At 36.7% G+C, this 12,270-nt stretch overlaps 1 protein-coding gene and 1 long non-coding RNA gene across 2 annotated transcripts in view; one reads left to right on the forward strand and one right to left on the reverse strand.

Moving 5' to 3' along the window:
* Positions 1 to 8,362, reverse strand: part of LOC146573014 (complement C3-like) — a 33,925-nt gene extending 25,563 nt beyond the window's left edge. The window contains exon 1 of the mRNA XM_085277522.1: positions 8,274 to 8,362. Coding sequence (XP_085133648.1) covers positions 8,274 to 8,347 — 74 coding nt within the window. The 5' untranslated portion in view covers positions 8,348 to 8,362. The remainder of the gene's footprint in view (positions 1 to 8,273) is intronic.
* LOC146573015 (uncharacterized) lies at positions 5,492 to 7,264 on the forward strand. Its single transcript, XR_014892936.1, has 2 exons — positions 5,492 to 6,369; positions 7,018 to 7,264. It is a non-coding gene; the product is annotated as an uncharacterized LOC146573015 (long non-coding RNA).
* Positions 8,363 to 12,270: the final 3,908 nt, after the last annotated feature.

Consider the following 12,270-nt stretch of genomic DNA (forward strand, 5'->3'; position numbering starts at 1 on the left):
CAACAGAAAATTTCGCAGACATATTTTTATATAAGGTTTTTAAGGCTGTGGTGTTCATTTTCAAGTAACATGAGCCCAGCGGCAGAGGGAGTGTTCGCCCAGGGCGCCAAACAGGCTAGGACCACCACTGGACTCACCTTCACTGCATCTACAATCATGCCTCACTGGCTTAAAACCTGTGCGCTGCTTGTGCTGTTGTTGTTTTTGGTGTTGATGTGTACAGCTGGCAGCAGGAGGGCTTTGAATGTAGGCTACTGTTACAGCAACCGGGTGATCACTGTAAGGGTGGACAGCACGCAGCTTGGTCGAGGTTGAGGTGCGCGGGGGTCCTGCCTGAGGGCAGCATGCTGTCCGCTTCGGCACGCAGGCTGCATGGTCCTGCGATCTTTTTTTCTTTGGTAATCTGAAGTGCACGCAAACCAGTAAACAAATTAAAACAAATACTGTTGATAAACTATAATATAAAAATTACAATAAAAATTCTCAACAACAAAAACAATTGGTAAAAATATAATTAATATGTAAACAACTTAATAACCCCCAAAGTGTCTAAGCCACGTGACGTGTCAGTGCAACACCGAAACATAAGGGGGGGGGGGGGGGGGGGGAGCAAAGCGTGCCTGCTCTCCGCTGACGCAGGAGCGGCGAGTCCAGCGACCTGGCTGTTTCGTTTTTGCCGAAAGCACAGCATAGCAAACAAGCAGAACTAGAAAGTAAAGAATTGATCTAACCAGGCTAGTATCGATCCGATACCGATCCCGACTTGGGATCCATACTATCGATATTTGGATCGATCCGCCCACCACTACCTCCCGCACTGAGAAGCAAAATTTCCAGCTTACTTAGTTTTTCTAAGTTAAGACAACACAAATAAATTGAGTTGATCAGCGGTTTTGCATAAAAAGTACCGGTAACTTACTTAAATTTACTTCTAATAATAAATTGATTAAAAAATGAGTTCAGCCTACTTAATATTTTTAATTAAACACAATATTAGGTTTTACAGTGTATGGAGTATATACTGTCGAATATTCTTTTCTTTTCTGTTTTTTAACAACTCATGTTATTGTTCTGTCTCATTTGAATCAAAATATACACCAGTATGTAAAGGTAATCAGACAAGATTAAATTGTCTGTATGTAATCAATTATTGTAAATGTAAATGCTATCAGGAAATGATCAGACAAGAGGGTTTTCAGGAAACACTGTTAAATGTTCAGTTTCTATGCCATATTTTAAAACAAGATCTAGAGTGCGATTAAAGTGGTGGGTGGGTTCTTTTACATTTCAAGAGAAGCCAATTGAGTCTAACAACTATGGAAGACCATTTCCGCCACAAAAAAAAAAATCCATAGCTTGAAATTTCGAGTTATCTTTCTCAAAAATCCAACTTATTAACTGGACATTTTGAGAAAAGTAACCCGAATTTTTAAGTTAGCTCTGCCAATCAGTAATCTACGTGAATGATGCAATTTTCTTGTTACCCGGAAGGATATGCCGCAGAGGAATGCACACTCAAAACCGGATTGCAACAAACTGGAGCTTTCGAGAGTACATTTGCTGATAGTAACGGCATGTGATTCAGCTAATAACACAAGGATTTCATCATTGGTGAAGCCACGCTGAAAATACTCAGCAATTTGTGGATTCATGACTGGCTGTAATACTGATTGATAGCTTAGCATTTGTAGCTGAGGGCTTCAGCTTCCGGGTAGCAAGGAAATTACATCATTAACGTAGATTACTGATTGGCAGCGCTAACTCAAAATTTCGAGTTACTTTTCTCAAAATTCTGAATTAATTTCAAGTTAACAAAATTTATTAATTTAAAAATTTTTGAATTAATAAGTCGAAACTCAAAATTACGAGATATGGATACTTTTTTTTTTAGTGGCAGAAACGGGCGTTCATAAATAACAGATTAAATGCTGTGTTGAGGCTGTCATTTTTAGCATCTACATGGATGTTAAAATCACCCACAATAATTATTTTATCTGAGCTGAGCACTAAATCAGATAAAAGTCTGAGAAATCCGACAGAGACTCTGTGTAAGGCCCAGGTGGATGATAGATGATCACAAATAATCAGAATCAGAAATACTTTATTAATCCCGAAGGAAATTATAGGTTACAGCAGGCAGCACGCTAATGGCGCATGCGCACTTACAAAGGAACCCTCCGACCAAACTTTATACAAACATCACATTGGGAAGACATGTCAGAGGTAGGCTGATAGGAAAAAACAATGAAAATACATAACATGAGGTGAGAGGAGGAGAAAAAAACTCCACTCAGACTGAGCTCCTAATGGGAGAACAGTTTGAGAACAGAAAAAAAACACCCCAGCACAAAAAGCACATGTCTGTCAATACACCATAGACCGCATGAAATGATGGTGGTTTTTCCTTTAGTGCGAACAACTGCATGTGAATTTCACAGCCTCTCTAGCAGTCCGACACTGGTCTCTCAATCTCCCATTGGAGAGCCGTGAGCTTCTCCAGGATGTTATCAATCTTGCTCTCAAAGAGCAAATTCTGAGAACTCACAACCGCTGTGAGCTTCTCCAAGATGTTATCCAATTTTCGCTCAGAGGTCTTAGTCTGCGTGTTCACAGCAGCCTCAAGCTTCTCCAAGATCTTATCCGTGCTGCGTTCAATGAGCCCATTTTGAGAAGTCATGACTGTTAGAGTGAATTGTTAAATGTTTGTCATTTTTATGTTTACCATTTGTACATTGTTTTAACTCTAATGAAAGAAATTCCACTGTCCTTCCCCCCAGATTCTCGAGGTTCTAGGTGGGGGGCTGTAGTCTTTTTTCACAGACACATCCTTGTGCTTTTGATGTAAGCTTCCTGCGTTTACGACCCTTTGGTCAGCAGGAGGTCTGACACACACACACACACACACACACACACACACACACACACACACACACACACACACACACACACACACACACACACACACACACACACAGATTGCGAGAGAGAGAGATATTGATCAATCAAATAGTCCAAGCATTTGTAAAACTGAAGGCAGCACATTAATCAGACTGCAGACTATATTCTACACACAGGATCTAATTAGACTACAATTGCCAAATTATGGAAGTGTATAAGTTATGCATGATTGATTATATAGTAAAATTAATCAATGTAGCACATACTAAACTTCATAATATACACTAATAATAATAATAATAATAATAATAATGTGGCCAGCTGAGTATTCTTAACAGCAAAGCACCCATGCAAAAGTTAAACTTGCTGTTCTACAAAAAAATTAGATAGGGGGAGATCTTTATTGGACACTTCAGCTATACTACACTGTGCTTCAGATGGTCAATGACTACATGCCTGAACTGAGTCATGGTTCTAAATTCTTTCCATCAACAATAACTGTCAGTGAATTTATACTGCAGCATCAACAAGAACAGTTAAGCGAACAGATAAGAGTCACATAAACTTAAACAAAAAACAATGAGCATCTTAAACAGAAACACATATTCGAAAAGCATGATGGGAGATAACTAGCCACTCCCCACATGCCACAATAATGATAATAATAATCACAGTAATAATAATAATACTCACCTAACAATTTCACCAAGCTGGAAATCTCCAGAATGAATACCTGATTTTAGAGCGACTATATCAAGTGGTAAAACAATGCCTTCAGGTGTCTGGAAAAAAAACTAAACCACTATTAACAGTGCAATGCTAGTGCACTAGTATTGCTAGTGGTGGTTTTGGACAGTGTATTAGTTTCCAAACTAATATGTAAATGACAATATAAAAAAATTCAAGACAAAGTTGATGTATTTTGGTTGTTTTGTTTCTTTGCAAATAAAATATTTGTTTTCCTTGCATAATGTCACTTTCAATTCTGAGCCCATGAAGAATAAAACACAATACCACAAACTCAATGGCAATGGAAGCATCAGATTGGGCTGCTTCATCTCTCTCTACAGGCTCCATCTGGGGTGTCAGTGCAAACATCCTGAAATGAACTGAAGGGAAGAGAAGATGTTATTTTTGCTGCTCGAGCAGTGATGTATACATGTTGGGAGGAATATTTAATCAAGAAGTTCAGTTTAGTAATTTCATTTAAGGTCATTCATTTAAAATGTGTCTTAGTCAAACTGAGGGAAATATGTGATTTTTTTCCTTTCAAATCTTCACTGAAAATAATTATCAAACCTTTTTCCAAGGGACTGCATGGACTACACAAAGCAGCTTTCTAATTTGTGTGAGGTGATGCCATAGCCACATAATTACTGTAACAAGCAGTTTTTTGTCTCAAACTCAAAACTAAATTATTGTAGCAGCACCATGTTTCATTAAGTTTATTGAATGGCCCTGAAAAAATATTGAATCTGTATTAAATAAAATAAAGGTAGAACTATGGAAGCATGGAACACACAACACGGGAGCTCTAGTTTTCCATTCCAGCTTTATTCACCTCCATACATCAACTGAGCACATCGCACCCAAACACAACAAAAACCCCTCCTCTAAGCTTGGGTTTGAGTGGAGCCCTCTAGTGGGTCACCACAGAACTACCCTTGTGTGTGCTGTTTCTCAGTCATGAGGTAGCGGTAGACTCACCTTTGCTGTTTGGTGTATAAAGGGTCTTGTCTGTCTGAATGAAGATGTAACCAGACTGGAAGGAAACCATGACGACTTTCTCCAGGAGGCGGTCGGGGAACTGAGCCTGTAGGTACACGTACTGCTTCGCGTTGGGATCTTTACTGAAGTCTCCTGCAGGGATCTGAAACCAGTATGAAAAGTCTATAAAGACTTGGATGGCATATTCAATGATAATTGAATATTTAATGAAATAGAAATAACAACAATATTATCATACAGTAAACAAATAATTCAACTTACCGTTACTTTCCCAAGCTGCTGAAAGTCATTTGCATTGTTGAGGGTCACAGATGTTGTTGCCAGCCTTTTAGTTTTGGTTGGATGGTTCATCACATTGATTTCAACCCTAACGTCTCCTCCAGTGCAGTCTTGACACTCCACAAAGATGTTTTCTGCAGTTCCCACCCGCAACAAGTTTGGGGCAGACATCACTTGCCTGCAGAGTGGTGGTAACATAGAAAGATGTTAATGATTTTAGTCTCTGTGTAGATAAACACATGCTGTTACTGACTAAAGAATAAATTATTTATTTATTATGTTATATGTTCATTTTAGACACTACACAGCAAATTCAAAAGTGTTAAATGTTTTGGTATTAATAGTCTTCTTGCAAAAGTAGAGTTAATTTTACTCTAAGCAGAGTCACATTCTTTTAATGTAACTCTGAGGTGTAAAATGATAGTAGTTAAAATCGAGTGTTAAAAATGAGTGTTTCTCTGTCAAATCTGGAGGTGTTACAATGGAAACATTAACTCTTGACCTCTTAACTCTGAACTCCTAGAGGGGCTATGACACCATCATCATCATCATCATCATTGTTTATTTGTATAGCACTTTAAGAACACACCAGGCAGACCAAAGTGCTGAACAACACAGATCAAAACAACAACCAAATTAAAAATACCATAAAATCATTACAAACAATAAAATAAATAAGAAGGTGTCAGTTTCCTACAGAGTTAAAAGCCAGGGAATAAAAATAGGTTTTCAATCTGGACTTAAAGACCTGCACTGATGACGCTTGTCTAATTTGGAGGGGAAGGTTATTCCAGAGCATCGGAGCCGCAATTGAAAAGGCACGGTCTCCTCTGCATTTCAGCCGCGACTTAGGGACCGACAGCAGCAGCTGCTCAGCTGAACGGAGCGAGCGAGGAGGAACATGTGGCTTCAGCAAGTCAGATAAGTACACGGGCGCCAGACCATTTAAAGATTTAAAAACCAATAAAAGGACCTTAAAACGAACCCTAAAATCAATGGGAAGCCAATGCAAGGAAGCCAGAACCGGAGTGATGTGATCGAATTTCCTACTACCGGTTAAAAATCGCGCCGCCGCGTTTTGCACTAACTGCAGGCGTGACAAGGTGCCCGACCCGACCCGACCCCTATTAAAAGGGAATTACAATAGTCCAGACGTGAGGTGATAAAAGCATGAATAAGAGTTTCCAAATTGGGTTTGGAAAGGAAAGGCTTAACCTTCGACAGGCGTCTGAGGTGATAAAAAGCTGATTTTACCACCCCACTTACATGACCTTCAAAAGTAAGCGCAGAATCAAGTTTAACACCAAGATTAGTGACTGAACTTTTCAGATGAGAGGTCAAATCACCAAAATCACCAACAGAGTAAATTCACAGACTCCGCCCTCAGCACGGCTCCAATCGAAGCTGAAGTGAAGCCGTTTCAGAACATTTTGCTCTACATATTTGAGTTGTTTGCCATGCTTGGTAAGTCATTTTTTCAAAGATTGTTTCAATTATTATTATGAGCTTTTACTTCTGTGGCTCTTTGGAGTTGAGACAAAGCTGTGTGAAAGGCATTAGCCATGTTGCTCGGTGATAGCATAATATTCTGTTTTAGCTAGCTGAAAGGTATTGTTTGCGGGCAAATACCACAGCCTTGAAAAAAGCTTGCATGTGAATTTTCAGTCAAACTTTTGGTCAAATACACCTAAAACAATGTCTAGAATGTGAAATGTTGGTATAATGGTGCTACTTGAAGCCTGAAACCGATCGCCCATGAAAAAAAAATAAAAATAAAAATAAAAATAAAAATAAAAATAAAAATAAAAAAACACGAGCAAACAGCAGTAGCAGACGTCCTGACTGGATTCTACGTTAGCATAGATCCCTCCAGAGTTTTGCGCACACGGTTTAGGTAAAAATGAAAAAGGTTGAGGTTTCACATTTAGTTCAGTATTACCTGTTGCCTGTGTCCTTGTCTTTTGGGAAAATACTTTACACAAGTAATGGCTCAAAGAGGATTCCTTTTTTTTTTTTTTTTTTTTTTTTTTTTTTTTACTGTGCTGCAATTGATTACTGGATTATTTGTGCCATTAATTAGTGTCAACTAATTTTTATTTGATCTCCGCACAGGATATGCTTGTGAAGATGGAATATGGGGGAGAGTAGAAGTGCGCTGAAGTTCCACAAAGGGATGAATGAAGGACATGCATATTGTATTGAAGAAATAAGTGATGAGAATGCTGTTATTTGCATTTACCATGTCAGACCTTTTGAGAAACAAAATTCTAATGAAAGTGAGAACATGTATACTGTTACATCTTTCAGAAAATGTTTTGAAATTGTGGTGCACAGTTCAGAATAAATGTTTTTCAAAAACCATTGCATCTTTTTAGTAAATGTTTATTTCCAAAAGAAATTTCTAGAAGTTCAGAACAGTAAAATTCCTGCTTTTTAGAATGAATTAGAAGATAACTCTTACGTAGTTAAACTAAAATACTCTTTGAGAGTTAATATATAAACTCTTAACACCAAGTGTTAAATTATCAACTCCAGACAGATTTGGTGTTTAACACTAAATCAGAGTTAACGTACCAACTCTCCAAAAAGAGTTAAATTAACACTCTCTGGTGTGGACCCATATAGACACTTTAATAGTGTTGAAATCAAATCCGACAGTGTTAATTTGGACATGCTGGATTTGCTGTGTATGAAAAACATTAATAATTGCTGAAATAATTATTTTTAATTAAAAATTAAAGATGAATTATTATTTTTATCTATTTATTTATTGTATAAAGGTTTTATGGACAAATACTTTCAAAAAAAGTATTTACCGGCTGTTTTCCCATGTGACTCTTCTTGATTATGTGATCTATTGATTATCTTGAATAAAGTCCAAAACTAAATCAATACATCTTTTCATCATGCTTCTGGAGTCTATTTGCTTTGTCTGGCGTAATGCACCACTGTGCAAACTCTGGACAAAGTTTAGGACAACTTCTTGTCATCACTTTAAATACCAGATTACCTTGACTTATGTTACATAAGCTGCAGACCTGGCTGCAGCTTCTCATTACACAAAATAACAAATAAAATTAAGTTAGCAATAAAGTTAGTTGGACTGTGGTTTCATTAATAATATTTTTTTTCCATAAGTTTTTCCTCATTCCTTTTCCTTCAAATACCACCCATGCCTTCTTGCTTAAAAAAGAATGTGAAACTATGCAAAATAAAATAATATATTCATGCAAAAATTCAATTCGATTCAATTCAATTCAATGCAATTAAACCTTCTGCACACATCCAAGATAATAACATTGGCTTTGTTTTGCATGAATTAATTCAACCTCACTGGGAATGTGTAAAAGTACAGCAGGTCTACTTACAATGGAGCTCCATCAGCCACAGAAGTGAGAGAAACAAAGGCCAGAGAGGCCAGCAGCAGCAGAGTCCTCCTCATTATCCCGACCCTTTTCTGCTGCTAAAGTAAACCGTGGCCGTGCGGCATCCTTCACTGTAAAAAGAATAACCCTATTCAAATTAAAAAAAATGATGTCCAGTTGTCACATCCAAAATATTTGGCTTTATAGAATCCAAATTGAGTCACTTGATATGACCTGATACTTTTATGTTGATATAAACAATATTACTAGACTTGACTGAAACGTTAAATTTTGCATTGATCCAAATTGATTTTTTTACATAGAACCATATTTTAATTATTGAACCAAGCTAATATATTGAAATTTAACCAACCTAATGTATTCACATCGAACCAAATTAACATGAACTAATATGTTTGTGTTGAAGCCAGGTAATTGATTTACATATATTCAAACTATATTTTTTACATTTCATTTTATTTCAGTTCAAAAATGCTCTGCATTTCCTATAAAAAACAAGACAGTTGGCCAACCAATTATTTCAAAATTATTTATTGTTCCAAACCATTTTAACTATAATCAATAGAGAGGATTAGTAATATACAGATTTAGTGCTACGGCAGAAATGATTAGAGAAATGTTTGTTTTATAAAACCTGCAATCTTTTGAAAACCAGTATAAAACCTGCAACCTGTCTAAAACTGGCATAAAACAATTATAAAAACTCTTTTTAAACCAATTTGCAAGTACTCAAAAATGTTTATATGTGCACTGTGCCTGTACAATGTAAAAAAAAAAAAAAAATCTACACATGTATCAATGAAATCAACTTAAATCTCCCTTTCAAATGGGTGTTCTTATAAATTTTGAATGTAGAATACCACTGCAGGCCAACCAAGCAAAATAACCAAGCACACATGCACATGCATGTGCACATACACATGCACACATGCATGCAAACACACTACTGTGCAGTGTTAAGTTCACAATTAAGTTTGCGAATCTTAGAGGTCATCTTGTTAAAGTCAAGCTCCATCATAATCTTTTGAAGAGCCTCAAAGGTGAACCTGAATCCTCGTGGATATTCCATATTAAGAGCATAACAGAGTCCAAAGACCATTGCCACTCCAGCTGCCACAGAAGGCAACTCATTCAGGACTTCCACACCATCAATGATTATCCCGATGTCTCGAGGCTGATGTAGGAGGCTTGAGTTGTCCCTGAAGACGAAGAGTGCCATGGTGGTACTCTGCAGCTCTTCCTCAGCTTCATCTTTCTGGGATATCTTGAGGTAAAATATGGAACAAAATGTACAAGTGAAGAACTGAAGTCTGGCACACCTGATAAATCTTTGACCATAATAAACTACTATTTTGATAGTTGTTTGGTCACAGACTATTAGAACAATTATTTGACTAATCAGATTGTGAATTGCATAATCATTAAATTAAATCAATGGTGGAACATTTTCATAAATGTTCCACAAAGCCCAAGAAAAAAAAAAGAAAACAATACAGAACCCTAAGATATTAACTTGATGAGTTGATTAATCGTTGCTGTCCTACATTAATCACTGCATTTAATAGCAGAGTTGTCAAATTTACATCAAGAGACTGCATCTCATGTAGAGACAGAACAGATATGGACATACCATGTATTCTTTTATCAAGTCCTCAACACATCAGCAAGGTGAATGAGAGGATAATGAGGGAGAGTCTAGATTATTATGAAATGTTTAAAAAGGATGTGCAGTGTAAATGCAAAATGATACCTGTTCAGATTAAATGAAAAGGTATGCTTCAGCCATGGAATGGATGGAGCGATCTGTGGTTCTGAAAGCATACAGAAAAAAAAGAATAATGTTACTTCTCTATAAAACACATTACATAGAAAAACCAAGAAATACGTAACATGACATACCAAACAGTCTACAGACCAGCCATTAGCGACTAAGTTTGGCATAGGGTCAATTTTTTGCTGTTAAAATTACGATTTCTTCAGAAAATGCACATTTTTCCGAGCCGCGCCTGAAAGTCAATTGAAGGAATTAGTCTTATGTCATTGATCTTATATGCTGGCATGTTATTTCTGTCTCTAAATCATGCACATTAATAATTATCTTTTGCGCTCGGTGTACACACACATAACACACAGATATTTATATGAAGAGAGACAAACGTGCGCGCACAAACACATGCTTGTGTCTAGAAACCGCGAGCTCACCAGAAAAATTCAAACGAAGCGGAGCACGGAGTTATACTATGAATGTTATGAATTATGAACTTATGCTAGCTAGCTTTATCCACCACCGATGCATCGTGGTAACGCTAGCTAGTTAGGCAAAAAGCCGTTTTTTACCAGTATACTAACTTGTATTCCCGACTGTGATGGTCGGTTTCTGGTAACCAGTTCTAACGTTGCGCAGGATAGCTAGCTAGCTTATAGCTAGCAGCTACAATCATGCAAAAATTAGGGGTGGCTGTCGACCCAGCTTAAATGGGGTTATTTTCTGCAATTTTGGCAATACAAATTATAAAAGCTTTTGTAACACACTTGGCTTTACTTACGTTTATTTTCAGATGAAATTAATCAAAGATGTGACATGATGTTTCCAGCAGCCATGCAGAATAAAAATGGGTCCCGGTCTATTTCTGGTGGGCGTGTTCAAGTGCAAATCACTTTGACTCAAATTAAAGATATTATCTGTTCAACATGAAAAGAAATATATGTTTTGAGAGAAATCAAAGACTTTGCGTTGTGTCCTTTGTACAGATATTTAGTTTCATCCAAATCAAAAGTGGTATTTTAAAATGCAAAAAGAAAGGGTTTCACAATCAAATCAATGATTTTATTCTGTTTTGAATGGCACTTATTAGATTGAATGAATGACTGCATGTTAGACTTTTTTCAGTGTTCTTTTATTCACTAACCTCCCTCCTAGTGCACTCCCACAAAATGTCTATTCATCCTCTTTCCAATCACACGTACACACAATTTCCCAGCAGCAGGTTGGGAAACAGTTTAGTCCTGATAAATATTATCTCTTCTCTAAAGAAACAAGTAAACACTGGAAAATCAATAAAGGGTTTTTTTTTGGTTTTTTTTGTGTATGTAAAAATTGTAAAAATTATGTAAAAATTATCAGACAAGTGGTCTGATCAAAACATATTGAGTAACTTTACATGACGTATTTGGCTGGGATTTTTGAAGTTTAAGCAGCAGGGATTTTTTTTTACAGTAAAATCCTGATGCCAATATCTTGTATTTTAGGATTTCAATGACAGGGAAAGAAAAGAAAGCAAAAGGGATCCTGCCTTTACCCTCAGAACAAACTTATTCTTCTCTGTGCCACATTAACCAAGGGCATAGAGCACTGTTAATGATCCTCCAAAATGCTTATCAATTAAAGGTGGTGGCATTTATATAATGGTCAGTTGATACTACGCTGTAAAATCTAATTAGTTCACAGAACTCAAAAAACTATGCAAACTAATGATGGTAAATTTGATTGTTTTTACTGAATCGAGTTTTAATGAGTCACTCACCAAAGTGAATCGAGTTTTTTGAGTCATTTGATTCACTGAGTCAGTCGACCAGAGAGTGCAAAAAATGTACATTTTCACTCGAACTTAATTTGTTTCTCTTTTCATGTAAATCCTACTGCTAAGATGAATGATTCTAAAAGAAAACAACTATTTTATAGAGCAAAAAAGAGCAAAAACATTTCTAAAATTAAGCAATTTCCTATCAAAATTGCTTAATAAACATTTATTTATTTTTATTTTATTTTAATATATTTAAATTTTTTATTTTATTAGTATTTTCCTTAAATGTGTTAAATATATATTTTCTCATCTAAATGTCCACTGAGCTGTGAGCCAGGGGGCGGTAATGCGCCTTAACATTGGTTGCCAACCAAGAAGAAGAAGAAGCTGTGAGCCAGGAGGGAGGGGATGAGTGAGTGAGTGATTCGTTCGCTCTATGATTCAGCACAGGAGGG

The sequence above is a fragment of the Mchenga conophoros genome, linkage group LG6 (assembly GCF_057382185.1).
Source record: "Mchenga conophoros isolate Kocher_MC1m ecotype Shallow Benthic linkage group LG6, M_conophoros_male_GT1.1, whole genome shotgun sequence".
Lineage (NCBI taxonomy): Eukaryota > Metazoa > Chordata > Actinopteri > Cichliformes > Cichlidae > Mchenga > Mchenga conophoros.